Source organism: Mya arenaria, chromosome 14 (genome assembly GCF_026914265.1).
Source record: "Mya arenaria isolate MELC-2E11 chromosome 14, ASM2691426v1".
Classification (NCBI taxonomy): domain Eukaryota; kingdom Metazoa; phylum Mollusca; class Bivalvia; order Myida; family Myidae; genus Mya; species Mya arenaria.
Window position 1 is genome coordinate 61,978,034 of NC_069135.1, and position 16,566 is coordinate 61,994,599.

The 16,566-nt window shown below is 33.2% G+C and overlaps 1 protein-coding gene across 4 annotated transcripts in view; it reads right to left on the reverse strand.

The window, feature by feature from the left end:
• Positions 1–1,742: 1,742 nt before the first annotated feature.
• LOC128217213 (dynein axonemal heavy chain 12-like) overlaps positions 1,743–16,566 on the reverse strand; it is a 77,356-nt gene continuing 62,532 nt past the window's right edge. For 2 of the 4 annotated variants that reach the window (XM_052924180.1, XM_052924178.1), the window contains 13 exons: positions 13,921–14,061; positions 10,727–10,885; positions 9,594–9,738; positions 9,057–9,281; positions 8,578–8,757; positions 7,956–8,096; positions 7,308–7,445; positions 6,569–6,802; positions 5,290–5,475; positions 5,054–5,157; positions 4,090–4,294; positions 3,007–3,236; positions 1,743–2,691 (listed from right to left, as the gene is read on the reverse strand). In XM_052924180.1, coding sequence (XP_052780140.1) covers positions 2,430–2,691; positions 3,007–3,236; positions 4,090–4,294; positions 5,054–5,157; positions 5,290–5,475; positions 6,569–6,802; positions 7,308–7,445; positions 7,956–8,096; positions 8,578–8,757; positions 9,057–9,281; positions 9,594–9,738; positions 10,727–10,885; positions 13,921–14,061 — 2,350 coding nt within the window. In that variant the 3' untranslated portion in view covers positions 1,743–2,429. Of the gene's footprint in view, positions 2,692–3,006; positions 3,237–4,089; positions 4,295–5,053; positions 5,158–5,289; positions 5,476–6,568; positions 6,803–7,307; positions 7,446–7,955; positions 8,097–8,577; positions 8,758–9,056; positions 9,282–9,593; positions 9,739–10,726; positions 10,886–13,920; positions 14,062–16,031; positions 16,173–16,566 lie in introns of all 4 variants that reach the window. The other 2 variants (XM_052924181.1, XM_052924179.1) reach the window with 1 other exon arrangement.

Below are 16,566 nucleotides of genomic sequence, written 5' to 3' on the forward strand. Positions count from 1 at the left end.
TTAGTTGGATCTTGGACCATTTCACGATTTCTGTTCCTTATTTTGTCTTTTGTGCGTTTCTAAAGCGCTTTAAGTACTTAAACCCTCTCGAATAGACATGCGTTTCTAAAGCGCTTTAAGTACTTAAACCCTCTCGAATAGACATGCGTTTCTAAAGCGCTTTAAGTACTCAAACCCTCTCGAATAGACAATGCGTTTCTAAAGCGCTTTAAGTACTTAAACCCTCTCGAATAGACAATGCGTTTCTAAAGCACTTTAAGTACTTAAACCCTCTCGAATAGACAATACATTTCTGCAAACTTTTTATGAAGAGCACTTTTTAATTTTTTCAAAAAATGTATAAGTAAAGATGTTGAGAATTCATCTTTCTTTTCTGTTCCTAATTCGAGTTCAGTTTTAAACATTATTTATTTTACAACGATTGTGAAGAATGATATGCTAACTTACACTAAGCAACTCTCGTTTGCACGATGTTGTGCGAGAGTGTGGTCTCACATGTGCCCAGTCAGGGAGTTCGAGTTAGAATAAGAAAGAAGTTCCTTACTCATTATTCGCAGTGTAATACTTCACTTTTAGCCCAAAGTTCCGCATAAAACAACGCAACCTTTTTTTATCTTGACCGATGTAACAAAGCCAATCGAAACATAGATGATGAAATGATAATTTGACACTTTAATATTTTTGTTCTTATTTTGGTTTCAATAAGGAATAAGGAACCAATTCCGTATTTCAGTTGGAATAAGGTAAGGACAAACGATCGAGTTACATGTTCCTTTTCCGTTGATTCCTTTTCTGTCCCTGATTACTGGTCACAAATGGGCGCAGCTAATGGAAACGCTTTTGATGTATTTTCCAGATACATTTTTGTGGGATGCAAAATAATAAAGAAAATAAGCATATGGCAAGGTACATGTATATAGTTGAATAAGGAATGAGGAACACGTTCCTTATTCGATGATTTCTATTTTGGTGCATTTTTCTTATAAAAAGTCGGAACACATTACAAAAAGTGATTTTATGCATATCTGCAATAATGCTTTGAATAAGGAACTAGCAAATCAACGAGTATTTGTCTTTGGCGTTTACCCTGTGCCATTAAACGGGGATAATGTTTAAACTTTTGGCTTCTGAGCTTGTTCCTGTAGTTTTTGACATTAGTATTATACATGCCACACTTTGTATTACAATGATTCTCTTAATCATGAAACTAGCCTGTAAGGATATGCTTATGATACTAGAAAATGACATTTTTATAAAATTTAATTGCTTGATCTTTATCTTTACATAAGGTTTTACAACATCTCACTTGATGTTTGTCATAGATGAGTTGTGCAAGAAACGACAAAGAAGAATTTTAATTGCCTTTTTTCCACATTTCCATTTGAAGAATGGAAAAAAACTCAATGAATGAACAAATCAGCAAAACACTTTTCTCTGGACGATGAAAGAGAAGTTACAGCCCAAACGAAGTAATGTCTTTTTTTCCATAAATAATCAGTTTCAACTTTTATTTTCACTGAATTTGAATAGGATTTTTTTTAATATGCCAAGTCATTCTCGATGTTGGGAGAGAGTGTGGTCTTGGGTTGTGTGGAGAATCCAAAAAAGCCATTGCTTCGGCTTGGTGGCCACCAATCAAACTCATGTGTTCCCAGACAAGGAATCGAACATGTGCCCCTTTGGTAAATAGGGTGTGCGAGTGTGTTTTTTACAATCATTGCGGGTAATCCATGACCAAAACGCACAATAGTAAAACTTTATTATCACAGATGGATTTATTTTATACATTTGGGAATACTGGAATGTTCTGTGCAATATTAGTTTTACTATAAAATATATTGATAGATAAATATTACAATTATTCTGTTTTTATTTTTAACAAAAGAGAAAAAACACTTTTTTATTCAGTAACAGTTAATATCACACTTAAACGTTTTTTCCCTGTTAGCTCCTAAACTAAACTGTCAAATTCACAAAGCTTGAAAATAGAAGTTCACAAAAATATAACTTTGTATGTTCTGTTCACAAATTAAGCAAACGCTTAAATCCATTATGAATGGGCACAGCTATCCATTTCCAAGGTTTTGCCTTAAACAATAAAAGTAGTTCAAAAAACAGTCTATGATAGATTATTGTATTAATCAGCTGTATCACACACTATGATAATTATATATGTCAAAATCATACGTTTCTCAATTTATCACACATTTCAATGGACGGATTAAATAATATATGAGTTTTTTCTTCAAACAAATGCATCACAAATAAAGAAATATATGAATGCAAAAAACGGTAATAACAAATTTCAAAATTATATAAATATGAAATCAACAATAGCAGGTAACTGAGAAAAAACGTAAACAAATAAGCAGCTTAAAGTCCACAAAGAAATAACAGTCATAAATTAAGCAACATTGTTCGAATAACTCCTAATCGTCAAGCTGGCACAGCAATGCGCAGCCTCGTTTGACCCAGTGTGACACGGGCTTATCAGTCGGTATCAGCATGGCCAGGACGAAGTTTGTTGAGTGGCCAGTGGTGGACAGTACCCCCTTTCTCTCACTTGTCTTGTATACGGGGCATCGAAAGCGTTTGTCTGATTCATCGATAGCGTCCTTCTTGTCCGGCCGAAGCCAAATCACAGGTACAGCGTCGTTAAGGATTTTCGGAAGCTGTTCTCCAAGACATTTCCTGCAAATACATCCAGACAATAATAGCAAAAGAAATCGGGTATATCATAGTTGTTTTACTGTTGATAACAATTATTTATTATCTCAAATTATGTGTTTTAAATTAGCACAGGAACACTATTTCAAAACAGCGTAAATACATGTATTTAAATAAACAAGACAACGCTTTCTCTTCGATGTAATTATTGTTTGCAATGTTTAGCTGTTGAGAAATAAAAAGAACGCACTAAAATGACGAGACCAGAAGAAGAGGCTTTTTTATAAAACGATCTTGGAAATCTTACAAACACCAAATAGCACCTTTGTAATTTCTTACTTGTGTTTGTCCCAACGTGCCCCATCCGTGAAAAGTCCGTACACGTAAGCACCGTCCTCTGGCTTTTCGTCGATATGGTCCACACCCAGAATCTCAAAATCAAACGCCAGTGTGTCGATAGGAATCGTGTACTTTCTCGCATAGTTTTGCATTACACCTGTTAGGAAAGCCTGGGTGAAGAAAAATCCCGAAATCCAGTAGGATGGAGGCTTACCGTTATCATACCAGGTCTGAAACGAAACAATGATTATTCATGAGATGTTAGATGAAGGCTTGCCCATTTCAAACCAGCCCTGAAATGAAGCAAAGATTAAACATGTGACTTAGGATGGGAGATTGCCATTATCAAACAAGGTCCGAAATGAAGCAATGATTAATCATGGGATGTAAGATGGAGGCTTGCCCATTTCAAACCAGCCCTGAAATGTAGCAAAGATTATACATGTGACTTAGGATGGGAGATTGCCATTATCAAACAAGGTCCGAAATGAAGCAATGATTATTCATGGGACGTAATATGGAGACTTGCCCATATCATACCAGACCGGGAACGAAGCAATCATTATATATGTGACTTAGGATGGGTGATTGCCATTAACAAACAAGTTCTGAAATAAAGCAAATATTATACATGGGATGTCAGATCGAGGCTTGCCCATATCATACCAGACCTGTAACGAAGCAATGATTATACATGTGACTTAGGATGGGAGGTTGCCATTATCAAACAAGATCTGAAAAGAAGCAATAATTATACATATGGATATGTGATGTTGTTACCAAAAAATGAGTCCTGTGGAGGATTATGACTGTGTCATTTGTTTTTTTGCTGGGTAAAGTGCTACATGAGCAGGCAATCGTAGCTACTTGTATATTTAAACAGTTTAGCATGGCCTCACAAAAGCGCAGTCACTGAATTGCATTCACATGTTACGACAAGGCAGGTGACACAAAAAGACAGAAATTGAATTGTGTTTACATGTAATTACAAGTCTACATTTATAAAAAGAAAGTTCTAAATTATTATTTTACTGTTTATTAATGCAATATCATTCCATAAAGATTTTAAATTATTTCACAAACCTGTAAAAATTTCAGTCTTTCAAGCAGATCATTTATGTAACTTCCAAGCGGTTTTAGCGATGGGTACGATCGCTTTGCCCACATTGCTGGCAATCGACCAATCAAAAGGCTTCCCGCTAGAGCCTCAAGTTCCTGGGACATGACCACTAGACCCTTGATGGCCTTCTGAATGTTCACCAGACTGGATTGGACAATGCTTGTCAGCCTAAAACAAACATAAAAGGCTTAACAATAGGGAAGTTATTTACACACTCATTGGACGACCACACTCGAAACGTGACGTCATCTGCTGCATTTATCTCAACTAGTAAAATGTACTATTTAAGATAAATATATAGCAAGTAGTTGGTAACTAGGTTTAACCCAAATAGACCAGAAAACATTTTCAGATTACCTTGCCTGAGACAACCACAATGCGTCCATCTCCGCATATTTTTGAAAAATAAATGGAGGGGACATCTAAACAACTTTTTTATCTTGCTTTAGTTTTACATTACAGTACCTAATTTAGAACTTTATAATTAACTGAAATATACGCCAGTGAAAATTTAAGCCTGTATGGTAATTTTACTTCCCCCCTCTCTGAAAATTAAAGCTGCACTCTCGCAGATTGAACGTTTTGTCAACTTTTTTATTTTGTGTCTTGGAACGAGCCATTTTTTGCAAAAATCCATGGAAACCAGTTACATAGACTGCTGACAAAAAATTAGATCGCAGATGTTTATATTTAAGTTCAAAAATTGATGATTTGTGCATTTTTCTTAAACTGTTAGTAACGGTTTAAGCCATAAAACATTATTTTCGAACGGAAATATGAAAATCTGCGATCTGATCTTTTGTCAGCAATCTTATATCATTGGTTTGCAGATATTTACGCAAAAAATTGCTCTTTCCAAGACAAAAATAAAAAAAGTTGTAAAAATGTTAAATCTGTGAGAGTGCAGCTTTAAAGTCTGTACAGTACCTGTTAAACCTTTCCATCTCCTGAACTAACACTGTGTTCATGCTTTCGTTATATTCCACTGGATACTTCTTGATAGCCTCCTCGATGTCAAATATCTTAGGTAACTGGATTGAGAAAATATGCCGTAAATGTGAATGTGTAGGAATTAATATTCTTACAATCTGTTATACATTTTTGGTAAATATATTTCAAAACAATTAAAAAAGAGTTAATCCTTAATTTGTTTCACAACATACCTTAGACAGGATATCACTAGCTATATGGTTGAGCTGCTCGTCCGTATTTCCGCCTCCACCACCTCCCGTTCGACCCTGAGTTAGCAACACTGAGTCAAACAGAAGCCGGGTTTCTTGTAGCTCCTTCGAGATATCCGTGTTCTCGTGCATGCCGAACACCTCAGGCAGCTGGCTCTGTGGAAGGCTCTGGAAACACACAGGAAGGGATGTGATATCATTTGTGGTACAAACAATGATATTGTAGTATAGAAACAGGAAGTGATGCTATGATTGTCTTAATATTTGTTTCAGTGATGGGTGAAATACAGCTTAGCAATAACACTGTAATTAAACCTTGTTATTACATGAACAATTGCCTTAAAGGCGTCCGAGGTACAAATATGTGATTTTTTTATTGTTCGAGACTTGTTGACCTTATAGTGATTTGGTATCAATATATTTTTAAACTGTGTGTGAAGCTGTCTGGTGTCTGCTTTAGACCTAAACATAGTGCCTATAAACAGGGGTTTTCGGTACATTGGCTACTAAGCTTGTCCAGATGTTTCCATATTACTTTGTAACTATGTGTAGAGATACAATTTAAAATTAAACCAAATAAAAAATGAAAGCAAGCTTTTGGCCATAAAAGATCGCAAATGAGGCCATTGTTTGTTCAACTTCAATTGATATTAATTACAAAAGCACTTTTTTACAAATTTGTCATCAGCTTTAAATGATGCCAATGTTTACATTAATCAATATAATTATCGTTTATTTTGATAAACTGAAATAACACACCTTAAAATACCTCAAATTTAATTTATACCAATAACAAGAGTATTTGTACATTGGATACCATGGATGTAATTTATACCAATAACAAGCGTATAAGTACATCATACATTGTATGCCTTAAATGTAATTTATACCAATAACAAGCGTATAAGTACATCATACATTGTATGCCTTAAATGTTATTTATACCAATAACAAGCGTATTTGTACATCTTACATATTATACCTTAAATGTAATTTATACCAATAACAAGCATATTTGTACATTGGATACCATGGATGTAATTTATACCAATAACAAGCGTATAAGTACATCATACAGTGTATGCCTTAAATGTAATTTATACCAATAACAAGCATATTTGTACATCTTACATATTATGCTTTAAATGTAATTTATAGCAATAACAAGCGTATTTGTACATCTTACATATTATGCCTTAAATGTAATTTATACCAATAACAAGCATTTTTGTACATAAAATACCATAAAAATAATTGAAACCTTGATAAATTCCAGATAATCTTCATATTTGCCCTTGGGTGGACAATGGTAAAGTCCGCTGCTGGAGAATTTGTATTTTGGGTCGTTGATTAAGGTGGGATTGTAAAAGTCGGAGAGCATGTTAAGCAGAACACGTCGGTCCCAGTCGTCCGTGACACGACCTCCATAGTTGCATTCACCAGTCATGTAGGTTATCGCATCGAAGGGAACTTCATCGTATTCGTTCAGATACATCTGCAAAACGATTAAAATACAGTTGATATTTCGGTGCAAATCTGTAAACATTTGAATATAAATCTGTAAATTAAAATTAAACTTCTTGCAAAATTTGAAGAAGTAGAATATTTTGTGGTAAGTCAATATTTTATAACAATAGTTTGTATAATGTTTTTTTGTGAAAAAGTCAGCCAATTTACATTTTTATATTTTATCAAGAATGACGTCTTTGCTAGAATCCTTCTGTTTTGTATGCTAATGAATGAATCTTTACTTCCTCCAATACATAAATACATTTATATAATTGCTACAATTTACAGTTATTGAAGAACGTTTATATCCTACTTTTAATAAAAGCACAATTTCAAATAGATAAGAATATCATTTTTTTTCAAACACATACAACTTAAATCATTTATGTTATACTTCAAAGTTTTATGTAAAGAAACATATATATTGATGCAGTACTCATCATAGAATAAAGTGTTTCAAAACCTGAGTATAAACCAATCACTGCATATACCTGAAGCTGCCTGCAGGAAATACGAAGGTCAGATTCGTTGAACCCGTATGCAATGTTCCAGCCGAGAGGCCCAAACTTCCGACGTTCCTGAACGAGTCCATGGAAAAAACATAACCCAAACAGTAGCTTCTCAAAATTCTGAAAAAAGATTGATAAATAAAACGATTAACTTTTTCACCCGTTTCTCAACTTTTTTCACATTATATTTGGAGAGTATATACTGGTCTTTTTGACAAGCAATCTTTTTCATTTTCGGCACCAAATAATAAACACTCTTGACCTCTGTTTGTTCAAAATGTAAAGGAAAATCAATAGCGTTCCAAAATTAAATTAATTTTGTATTATGCAATTGATGCTAACTAACTCTTGTATGTTCATTTTTATTTTTCATTTAATAAAGGGCATACATCAACCTTTATATTACCAATAGTTATGGACGTTGATAGACATGTCCGTATTGTTACTGGTAACATGTATACACATTTTCATGTGTATATATATCTTACCCTAACGCTTTTTGAGTTGTAACAAAGGTTAAAAGTTTTTGTAAAAGGATTATGTCAAGGTCACATTCAAAGGTGGTCACAATATCTTAGACATTTTCTTAAACAAACAGAATAGCTAAATTATATCTTATTCTAGCCTTACTGATTCTTTTCCTGGGCAACCGTCGAAGAACTCTGGGTCAGAGATTGGGTCGTTGAGAAACGACTGAAGCAGATTTTGTCGGAGACCGGTTGGCGGCTCGTTGGTCATCTTCACGCCGTTTTGTAGCACTGTAACTGGGAACTAAAGTGGGAAGATATCGGTTTTAAATTAGTCAATTCCATTGATTTCAACGCAATCACTTGTAGAATGCTATTAAATCGATGGTGTGCAAAAGGCTAGATAAACACGCCTAAAGATTTTCACGGGCATAATTATGTGGACAAAAACATCTTTTGAATTTGAATGTGACTATATTAACATGCAATATATTTGGTGGGGTTTCCAACGGATATTGCATGTTTTAATTTTTGTTACATTTTATTCTTGTAACTAAAAAGCACTGCATTAAGTATATGTTCACACGTGCAGGGAAATATATTGCACAAAGATTCTTGTCTACATTTTCCATCACATGTTGAAATGTTTTATTTTGGGGGATATTCATTCCACAGGGGGTGGCGGACTGTGGAATGGAGCAAAAGTCAAGGGGGTGTTCCCCCCTGCCATAGGATATGGCATTATGATTAATATTTCATCATTACAAGATCTGAAACAAACAAACCTTGTCTGATGGGTAACTGGTTAGCCAGAGTCGGAACTCAGAATGAGTGTTCTCCGGGTTGAAATCTTCGCAGACTTTTTCCAACGGGGTCATCCAGGAGACAGCTAGATGACAGTTCTGTAACATCACCCACGTACCCTCCTGTCTCGCTTTTTCTATCATACGAGATGCGATGGGGCCCTACAAATGGATATATAAAACTTTTTCATTAGATGCAATGAGGCCCGTCAAATGGATATCAGCGAATCTTCTAATTTGCAATTTGGTTATTTTGCTGATTAATATTATTTTTATTATTCTTTTTTATGAGGATATGAGTGATGCCATGATGAAAGGAAATTTGACTAGAACTATATATTTATACATACATATATATAAGTTTGGTCATAAAATTAACCATCATGATTTCTTAATAAATTGATAATCACAAGAATGTTTATAGAAAATATATATATATAAAAAACATTATTTTTCCCTACCTGTCCTTGACCTAGCGAAATAGAATTGAATTTGTCTCCACTAAAGCCCTTGTCTTCAGCAAACTTCAGAAGGGCCATGGTGGGGTCAGCCCCAGGGGAGAGGACAAAGATCAGGGGAGCGCAACTGTTGGAATCTGCGTACGACTTTGCCAGGTCAAAAGGTGGAGGCTCGACGAATTTCTTGCCAAGTTTGCTCATCACGAAGTTGGTGATAGCAGCGTTCACCTGTTAGTAAATGTTCATGAAACTTTATATAAACCTGTTAAAATAATTATATTTGATAGTCAATTGTTTCAATTTCTACCAAGATTTGTTTAGTATAACAGTTTCACAACTTAACATTAAAAATACTTCAACTATTACTCTGTTCTTTCCCTTTCATGTAATTACTTTCGAATTTCAGCCATGAGGCAGGTTCACAATTAAGCTTGGACCTTCTAAATATCCAAATATAACTATGTATTCCCTATCAAAGATTAAATAAGATATTACCAATCCATATAATGAACTTCTTAAACAAGATAATTCCATATTTACCTTGTCCGGTCTGATGCACCTCAGAACGATCATTTTCTGGAAATCGTTGAGTTCGTTGTCGAGAGGGGCTGTCAACTCTTCATTTTGTGGTTCCTTGGAGTTATAATATGCCGCCCACTTCTCCAGGTTACTCATAAAGCTTTGTCTGCAAAACCGAAGACATTGTTTTACTTTAAAACCATTAGACTAGGGCGGAAATTATAAAACCAAATTTGTTGACATTTTCTGCAAAAGTGACGACATAGTTTATTTGATTTTTGAAAACATAAGACTAGGGCCACAATAAAATTATTTTTCGACGTTTTCGTTCCAGGCAACAGACCGTACAGTGATTCAGATCATCAGCTTACATCAGTCTCTACAATCAAGCTCAAAATAATAAATTAGTATGTACAGACCAACATGATGTTGAGAGAAAATTTTGTGGTCATGATTTTATAAAACATGGAACACATGTGTACATATTCTACAGGGCAGCTTTCAAAGATGTTTTTAATGAAAAGATCGTTCTTGTGGGTCTCTCATTGGTTGTATTTTTGGCTTGAACTTTGTGCTGGTTGCTGATCTATGACATTTCTACCGGAAATAGGAAATATGTCACTAGGTAGGACGGAAATGCGTCCGATTATTATTTTATGTTTCCATCTGGCCACTTGGCCCATGCACGATCAACAATTTGGAAAATTTTTGCCCCGCCACGAGGCAAATATTCTGTGAAGGGTGTTTTCGTTTTCATTACAAAAATGCGAAAACAGAAAATGGCAAAAAACTGATCATCTTTATAGCTTTGATCATTTGACGCCTTGAAACAAGCCCATTTTAATGTGTTTGCAACACGGCATGTTTCTTTTTCAAAATTTAATAATTATCATACGACCTATTTCTTTGCCCATGTTCGATCGGAAAAGTAAAAAAAAAAATCACCAAAATGGCAGAAAACTGATACGCTTTACGGCTTAGATCAATATTTATGCAAAAGGCTACAGAAACATGCTCAGTAGCAAAAAGTTTAAACATAAACTCAAGTCCACTTTATGTTACTTTTTCAAAATCTAATAAGCTTTAAACCTTTACGACCGATTTCTATGCCCATGTACGATCGGAAATTACCTGAAAAAATATCACCAACATACCTGAACTTCTTGAGCGATTTCAAATCTGAAGCTCTACATATTTCATCCCAGCATTTTTCTGTCAACCATGTGGGGGCAGGGTTCGCCAGTTTATTCTCAAGGCCCACTCCACCAGTAAGAAAGAACATAAACTCATCTCTGTCCAGCTCTTGTTTAGATCTGTAAGGGAGCAATATGATAGCGGTTTTATGAATAATTTGTACAGTTGTGGGCGCAATTTTCATTCATTAATTTAATTTTATCGAAGTCTGGTACAAAAATTATTACAAAGCATTAATTGTACAAAATTCCCATTCTCTATTCGAACATTTCAAGCTTTTGCTTTGTCAAAATACGATAAAGAAATTAATGTGTCATTAAAAGACTTTTTGATCGTACAATTAAAATACAAAGATGTCATAAGTTAAAACTATAACAGTATCATAAATTAAAAAAATTCGTTTAGATATCACATTGTAAATTTTTACTTTTTAAATAATTATTCATCATCTATTCATTTAAATTATATTGAATAAAATTCAAAATATTTATAACAAAGACATTATTTCATAAGAAAAAGTTTGCGAAACACTACTTATACCGATATGTGTACGTGTGGCATTTTTTTGATCACATTGTAAATTTTTACTTTTAAATAATTATTCATCATCTATTCATTTAAATTATATTGAATAAAATTCAAAATATTTATAACAAAGACATTATTTCATAAGAAAAAGTTTGCGAAACACTACTTATACCGATATGTGTACGTGTGGCATTTTTTTGTGTTCTACGTCATCAACCTATGTGTACGTTACTGAACAAGTTCAAGATTACAGGTATGACAGCACAAAAAAAGAAATTAATGCAAGTACCAGCGAGCCTGCAAGATTAAGGTGAAGAGTACGATCGACTTTTAAACATTTCAACGAAACAGCAATTTTTACACGAACGAGTAGCTACAGTGCAATTTCTGATTTTTGGGTTATTACACGTACACATTCAAGTTAGTTTTCCGCAAACCTCTACTGTATATACACTGCACAATTACTTGTAATTTAGAAAAAGTCAATCTGATGTATTACACAACATATAAGACGAAATGTATTGTAAGATTAATGCAAGCAACACTAAGCTACATAAATAACTACACATTAGAATTGCCATTTTATTTACTTTGTTGTTAAGTAATCAGATTTTCAGGATAATGAAAATGACAGGGACAATCCCAATAGTAAAGATTTAACAACAGGATGATTTTAATTAAGGACTACCGGACTCAGTGTATGTAAGACTGGAAATATTAAAGACAGAAAATGTGAATATGGGGCGACATTTTATCGCCTCCTCATCCTATATAGTGATGGTTGTACTATGAAATCCTGCACATAGCAATACATGCAGAGAAAATATTAGACTACAGGGTTCTTGTACTTTTTATTTCAAACTTTGCCCTTGTATATCATCTGTATTTTGTCTAAGATTATTTTCTTTTTATTGACACAATAATCACATTTCTCATTAAGATGTATAACTAAAAAATCCCACATCATTTTTACTGCAACTTACTTTTATAACATGCAGTACAACAAATAATGAGGGGAATTTAGTGACAGGCAGGGCTCAGAAGTATGGGGATTGAATAGGTCAGCAATGTTAAAGTGAGTTCTCATTTGCAAAGAATTGATAAGAACAATAGTTTCACAAACATTTTACTTCGTCAAACATAAGCATATTGATTTAATTTAAATTTGCAGTAGTGATAACAACATTGAAACTGGGATTTTTTTATACATAAGTATATTTCATATTTATAAAAAATTAGTCGTGTACATGGTTATGTTTTTTTCTGAACTAATATTTTAGTAATTAAGATATCAGTTTGGATTTGACCATAACATAAAAATAAAACATTTTGTAGTATTCAAATGTAATTCTCGGACGATCCTGCAGGAATAAATGTGCATCGTCAGTGCTTTAACTTTTCCTTTTATCTTTTGTGAGCTTGTGCACCAATATTTATACAAACTATTTCTACTAAACCCCGTCATTCTTGTAAAGTCAAATCCTTCGATGCTTATTTCGTCTCCAGCATCCCATTCTCGCGGGACGTACTTAAAGCGAAACTTGCTGGCAATTATTAAAAAAATATAATACTTTTAATTAAATGCTAGAGGTTTAAGATAAAACGTTTTTTACATGCATTGCAAGATTTTCATGCTCAGCAATTACGTTTTAGTCATACAAATGCTAAAAAGAACACTATGACATTTTCAATAGACAGCAACTGCTGTCATCAGACAGCAAAACAATTTGTGAAAAGTCTAATAAAATACACGTTAAGTACAAATGAATCATCTGGAGTTAATTGGGTTTTTTAGCCAATATGTTTTAGCATGACAAATAAACCAGGCTTTAAAATTCAGATGTGACCGTTTTGTCCGAAAATATAATGGGCAAATGATTAATTTAACAATCAATTTCACTACCAAACATTTAAAGACAAAGTCTATACAAGATATAATAATGCAGGGATATGGAGAATAACTTTACATAACGCCATTTGTACAAAACTGCTACATATTTCAGCTATCAATAGAGGTACCGTATTCGACCAAATAGTTGGGCCAAATTACCCGGACTTCTGAAATTATTGATCGATAAACTAGGCGTTCAAAATATTTCAAACAAAATTAATTTGCTGTGGGTATATTGCACCAATTTTGCTTAAGATAGACAAAATCAGTTTTTCAGAAGAAAAGCAGACTGTGTTAAATCACAGACATATAATGTGTAGTGTCTCTGATATCATTAATTATTTTAAGCAAATATCAGCAAAGACAAGAGTCGGCGTAGAAATATATGTGTACTGGTAGTTGTAGAATGTACATTCAAAGATAGACATTTATGTGTAAATGCATGGGATATAAATATAAATTATAGATATATATGAACATATCAAAGAAATATTATTTTATAGAAATGTATTACGCAACAGTATAACAAAATAATGTTACTGAACACCAGTCTTATTCAATTAAATTATACAAGTATTTTTATACACAACCAAAACAAAGAACACACACACACACCAGTCTGTTAGTTTCAAAAGTGAATTGGGCAAGCAATTAGTTTTAGGATTCAAGGGTTGAACACACGCCAAAAAGTCAACTGAGATTTGTGCAATATCAGGGCTTCAGTCTTATACTCACAGAAGCATGTTGGAACAAAGCAAGAATGAGAAAAGGAGTTTGTCTTTTTCGAAGAGGGACCGACACACATTACAATAAAGATTGTATGTGAAATGGTCAGACAAATATCTCAATCTTTTCTCGAGAATCTTGGATCGATTGCTGAAATATTAACAAATAAATTGGCATTAAAACTCTGAACTTTGAACAAACCCTAACATGAACTGTCGACGACAACATTTCTTGACGCCATCAAATACTTACAGAAGAATATTGGAGCAAAGTACGAAAGAGAACAAAAGTTTGTCCCTTTCAAATAGTGACCTACACACGTTACAATACAGTGCGTATGTGAAATGGTCACATAGATATCGTAGTCTCCGATCCAGGATCTTTGAACGGTTGCTGTAAAAATGAAGGTTAAAAGGGTCACAGCTATCCTAAATCTAGCTGCTGTAAACGGTGATCCAACCGAGCTAAAGGGGCGCAAACATTGGGGAAATGGGTCAGGGTCAGGTCAGTAAACAATTGTTAACAATTAATGCACCGCAGGGATTTTTTGTTTGTTTCTTAAACCAAGGATTTGTTCGTGAACTAAATGGCTGCAGCCCAGTTATTTTGTGATGGAATGTTTGATTCTTTAACTGATTTAAACAAAATGGCAATGTAAACTAAAACATGCATGTAGATTATATGGGATTGTAATATGGGTTACCAGGTAACTATTCTAAAAAAATATCAGTCTAAAATGTAACTTTTGTTGAAAAATGGTATAAACCATGGCAAAAAGAAGTCTTTCTAAACAGGACAGAATAGTCATGGTTTATATTTTCTAACATAGTTTTCCGGGGATTTCAAAAGATTAAAAAAAATACCAGACAACCTGAATATTGTGTGGTAATAGCGTTGTAATTGTTTTCATTTTAGACTGATACTTTTTGAAGTCTATAAACTAACTAGCCATGCCCTCGGCTTGAAAATGACCAAGCATTATGTTATCATAAATGACAAATGGTGAACATTTTAATTTATAAATGCCTCATTAATGCAGTCATGATGTGATTTTGGTAAATTAGAGAAATATTCACATATTACCGCATCAGTTTTTTTTACATCAGATTTTTCCACTGCTTTGGGAAGTGGCTCGAGGCTTTTCTGACTGGGAAAAATGCGCAATTTTGAGTAAAATCGGGAGTTACCGGTACACCTTTTCTTAAAAGTAGCTTTAAAAAAGGATTTAAAAAAATGAAATAAAATTTGTTAACATTAAGGAATTGGTGTCTTATTATTTTGATAAAATAATAATAATAAAACAAATCATATTTTTGAAACAGAAATGGGTCGTTTTATTTTTACAATACGGAAAAACGGTCTGAACAAGACAAACCGTGCATGCAAAAATGTTCATCATTTGATTTATAGATAAGATTGCCACAGTTTGATAACATTTCATGTCAGATGACACGATTGCAAAATATATCATTGTGTCATCTAAAAGAGTATCTTTCGAACTATAAAAAAATATAAACTAATTATTACCAACTTTTAAACAAACCAAAATGTCATACACGAAAGCTATTTGCAATGTCAAAGAGCGATTCCGTTTTGAAATATTTTGCAATGTAAACGAGCTAGTTACATCTTAAATAATTTGCTGTAATATTTTTAATATGATTTTTTTATTGATTTTTTAAAATCTACTTTTGTCATTTCTGAGAAAGTTTAGAGAATTTGACAAGGTTTTTAGTAAAAAAAATATCATTAAACATTTATTGACATAATCATTATTTTAAAAGTTGGTCTTTGCTAAATGGGTAACATCATGCATTAACGCACTATGGTGGAATATGCAAACAGAATTGAACTTCAATTTAAGTACATGATTATTAAAAGTTTTTTACTTTAAATCATTCAAGACTTTCGAGTAAATAAAATGAAGACATTTAGGGATATTTGCTTTTGGTATCCACCATTTTGCTTCGTGCTCTGAATCTAATAATAGGGGAAAACATCTAAATATCTGAATAAAATATACATGTAGCGAAAAAAATAGTATAAGTATAGTGGGTGGAGTAAATCTGGGTGTAAATAAATTCTGACGAGGTAAAATCTCAGACTATATTTTAACTCACATTAACAAGTTAGTACAAAGAATAAATGCCAACACGACTTTGTGTTTTGCGAACAATGATCGTGTAACATTGTCGAATAAGAGGTATGTGAAATGGTCTGTCAGATAGCGTAATCGCCGTTCCAATATCTTCGATTTATTGCTGAAAAAGCAGTTCCATTATTATTTATACATTTTAACGATATTTAAAGTCATCTTGTATGCCAATTCTTTCAGATTATTATAAATAACAATATATATAACTCCAAAAATTCACAAAAAAATGTCAGAAAACTATTCAACTTAAAACTTTATGGCTTTCTTTCAAAACATGGGGTTGAATTTGAAACTAAAACACTGTTGAAGAAATAGCATTCAAAGACGATATTCACAAAATATAAATCTGAAATAAAAAAAACAAGTTAACAATAATGAATTTTCCTGACATTATATGTTTTATAGCCCAAATAAAAGTTAACAATATCAAATTTTCCTGACATTATTTGTTTTATGGTCATATTATTTAAAATTCTTTATTTTTATCAAAAGAAAAGAGA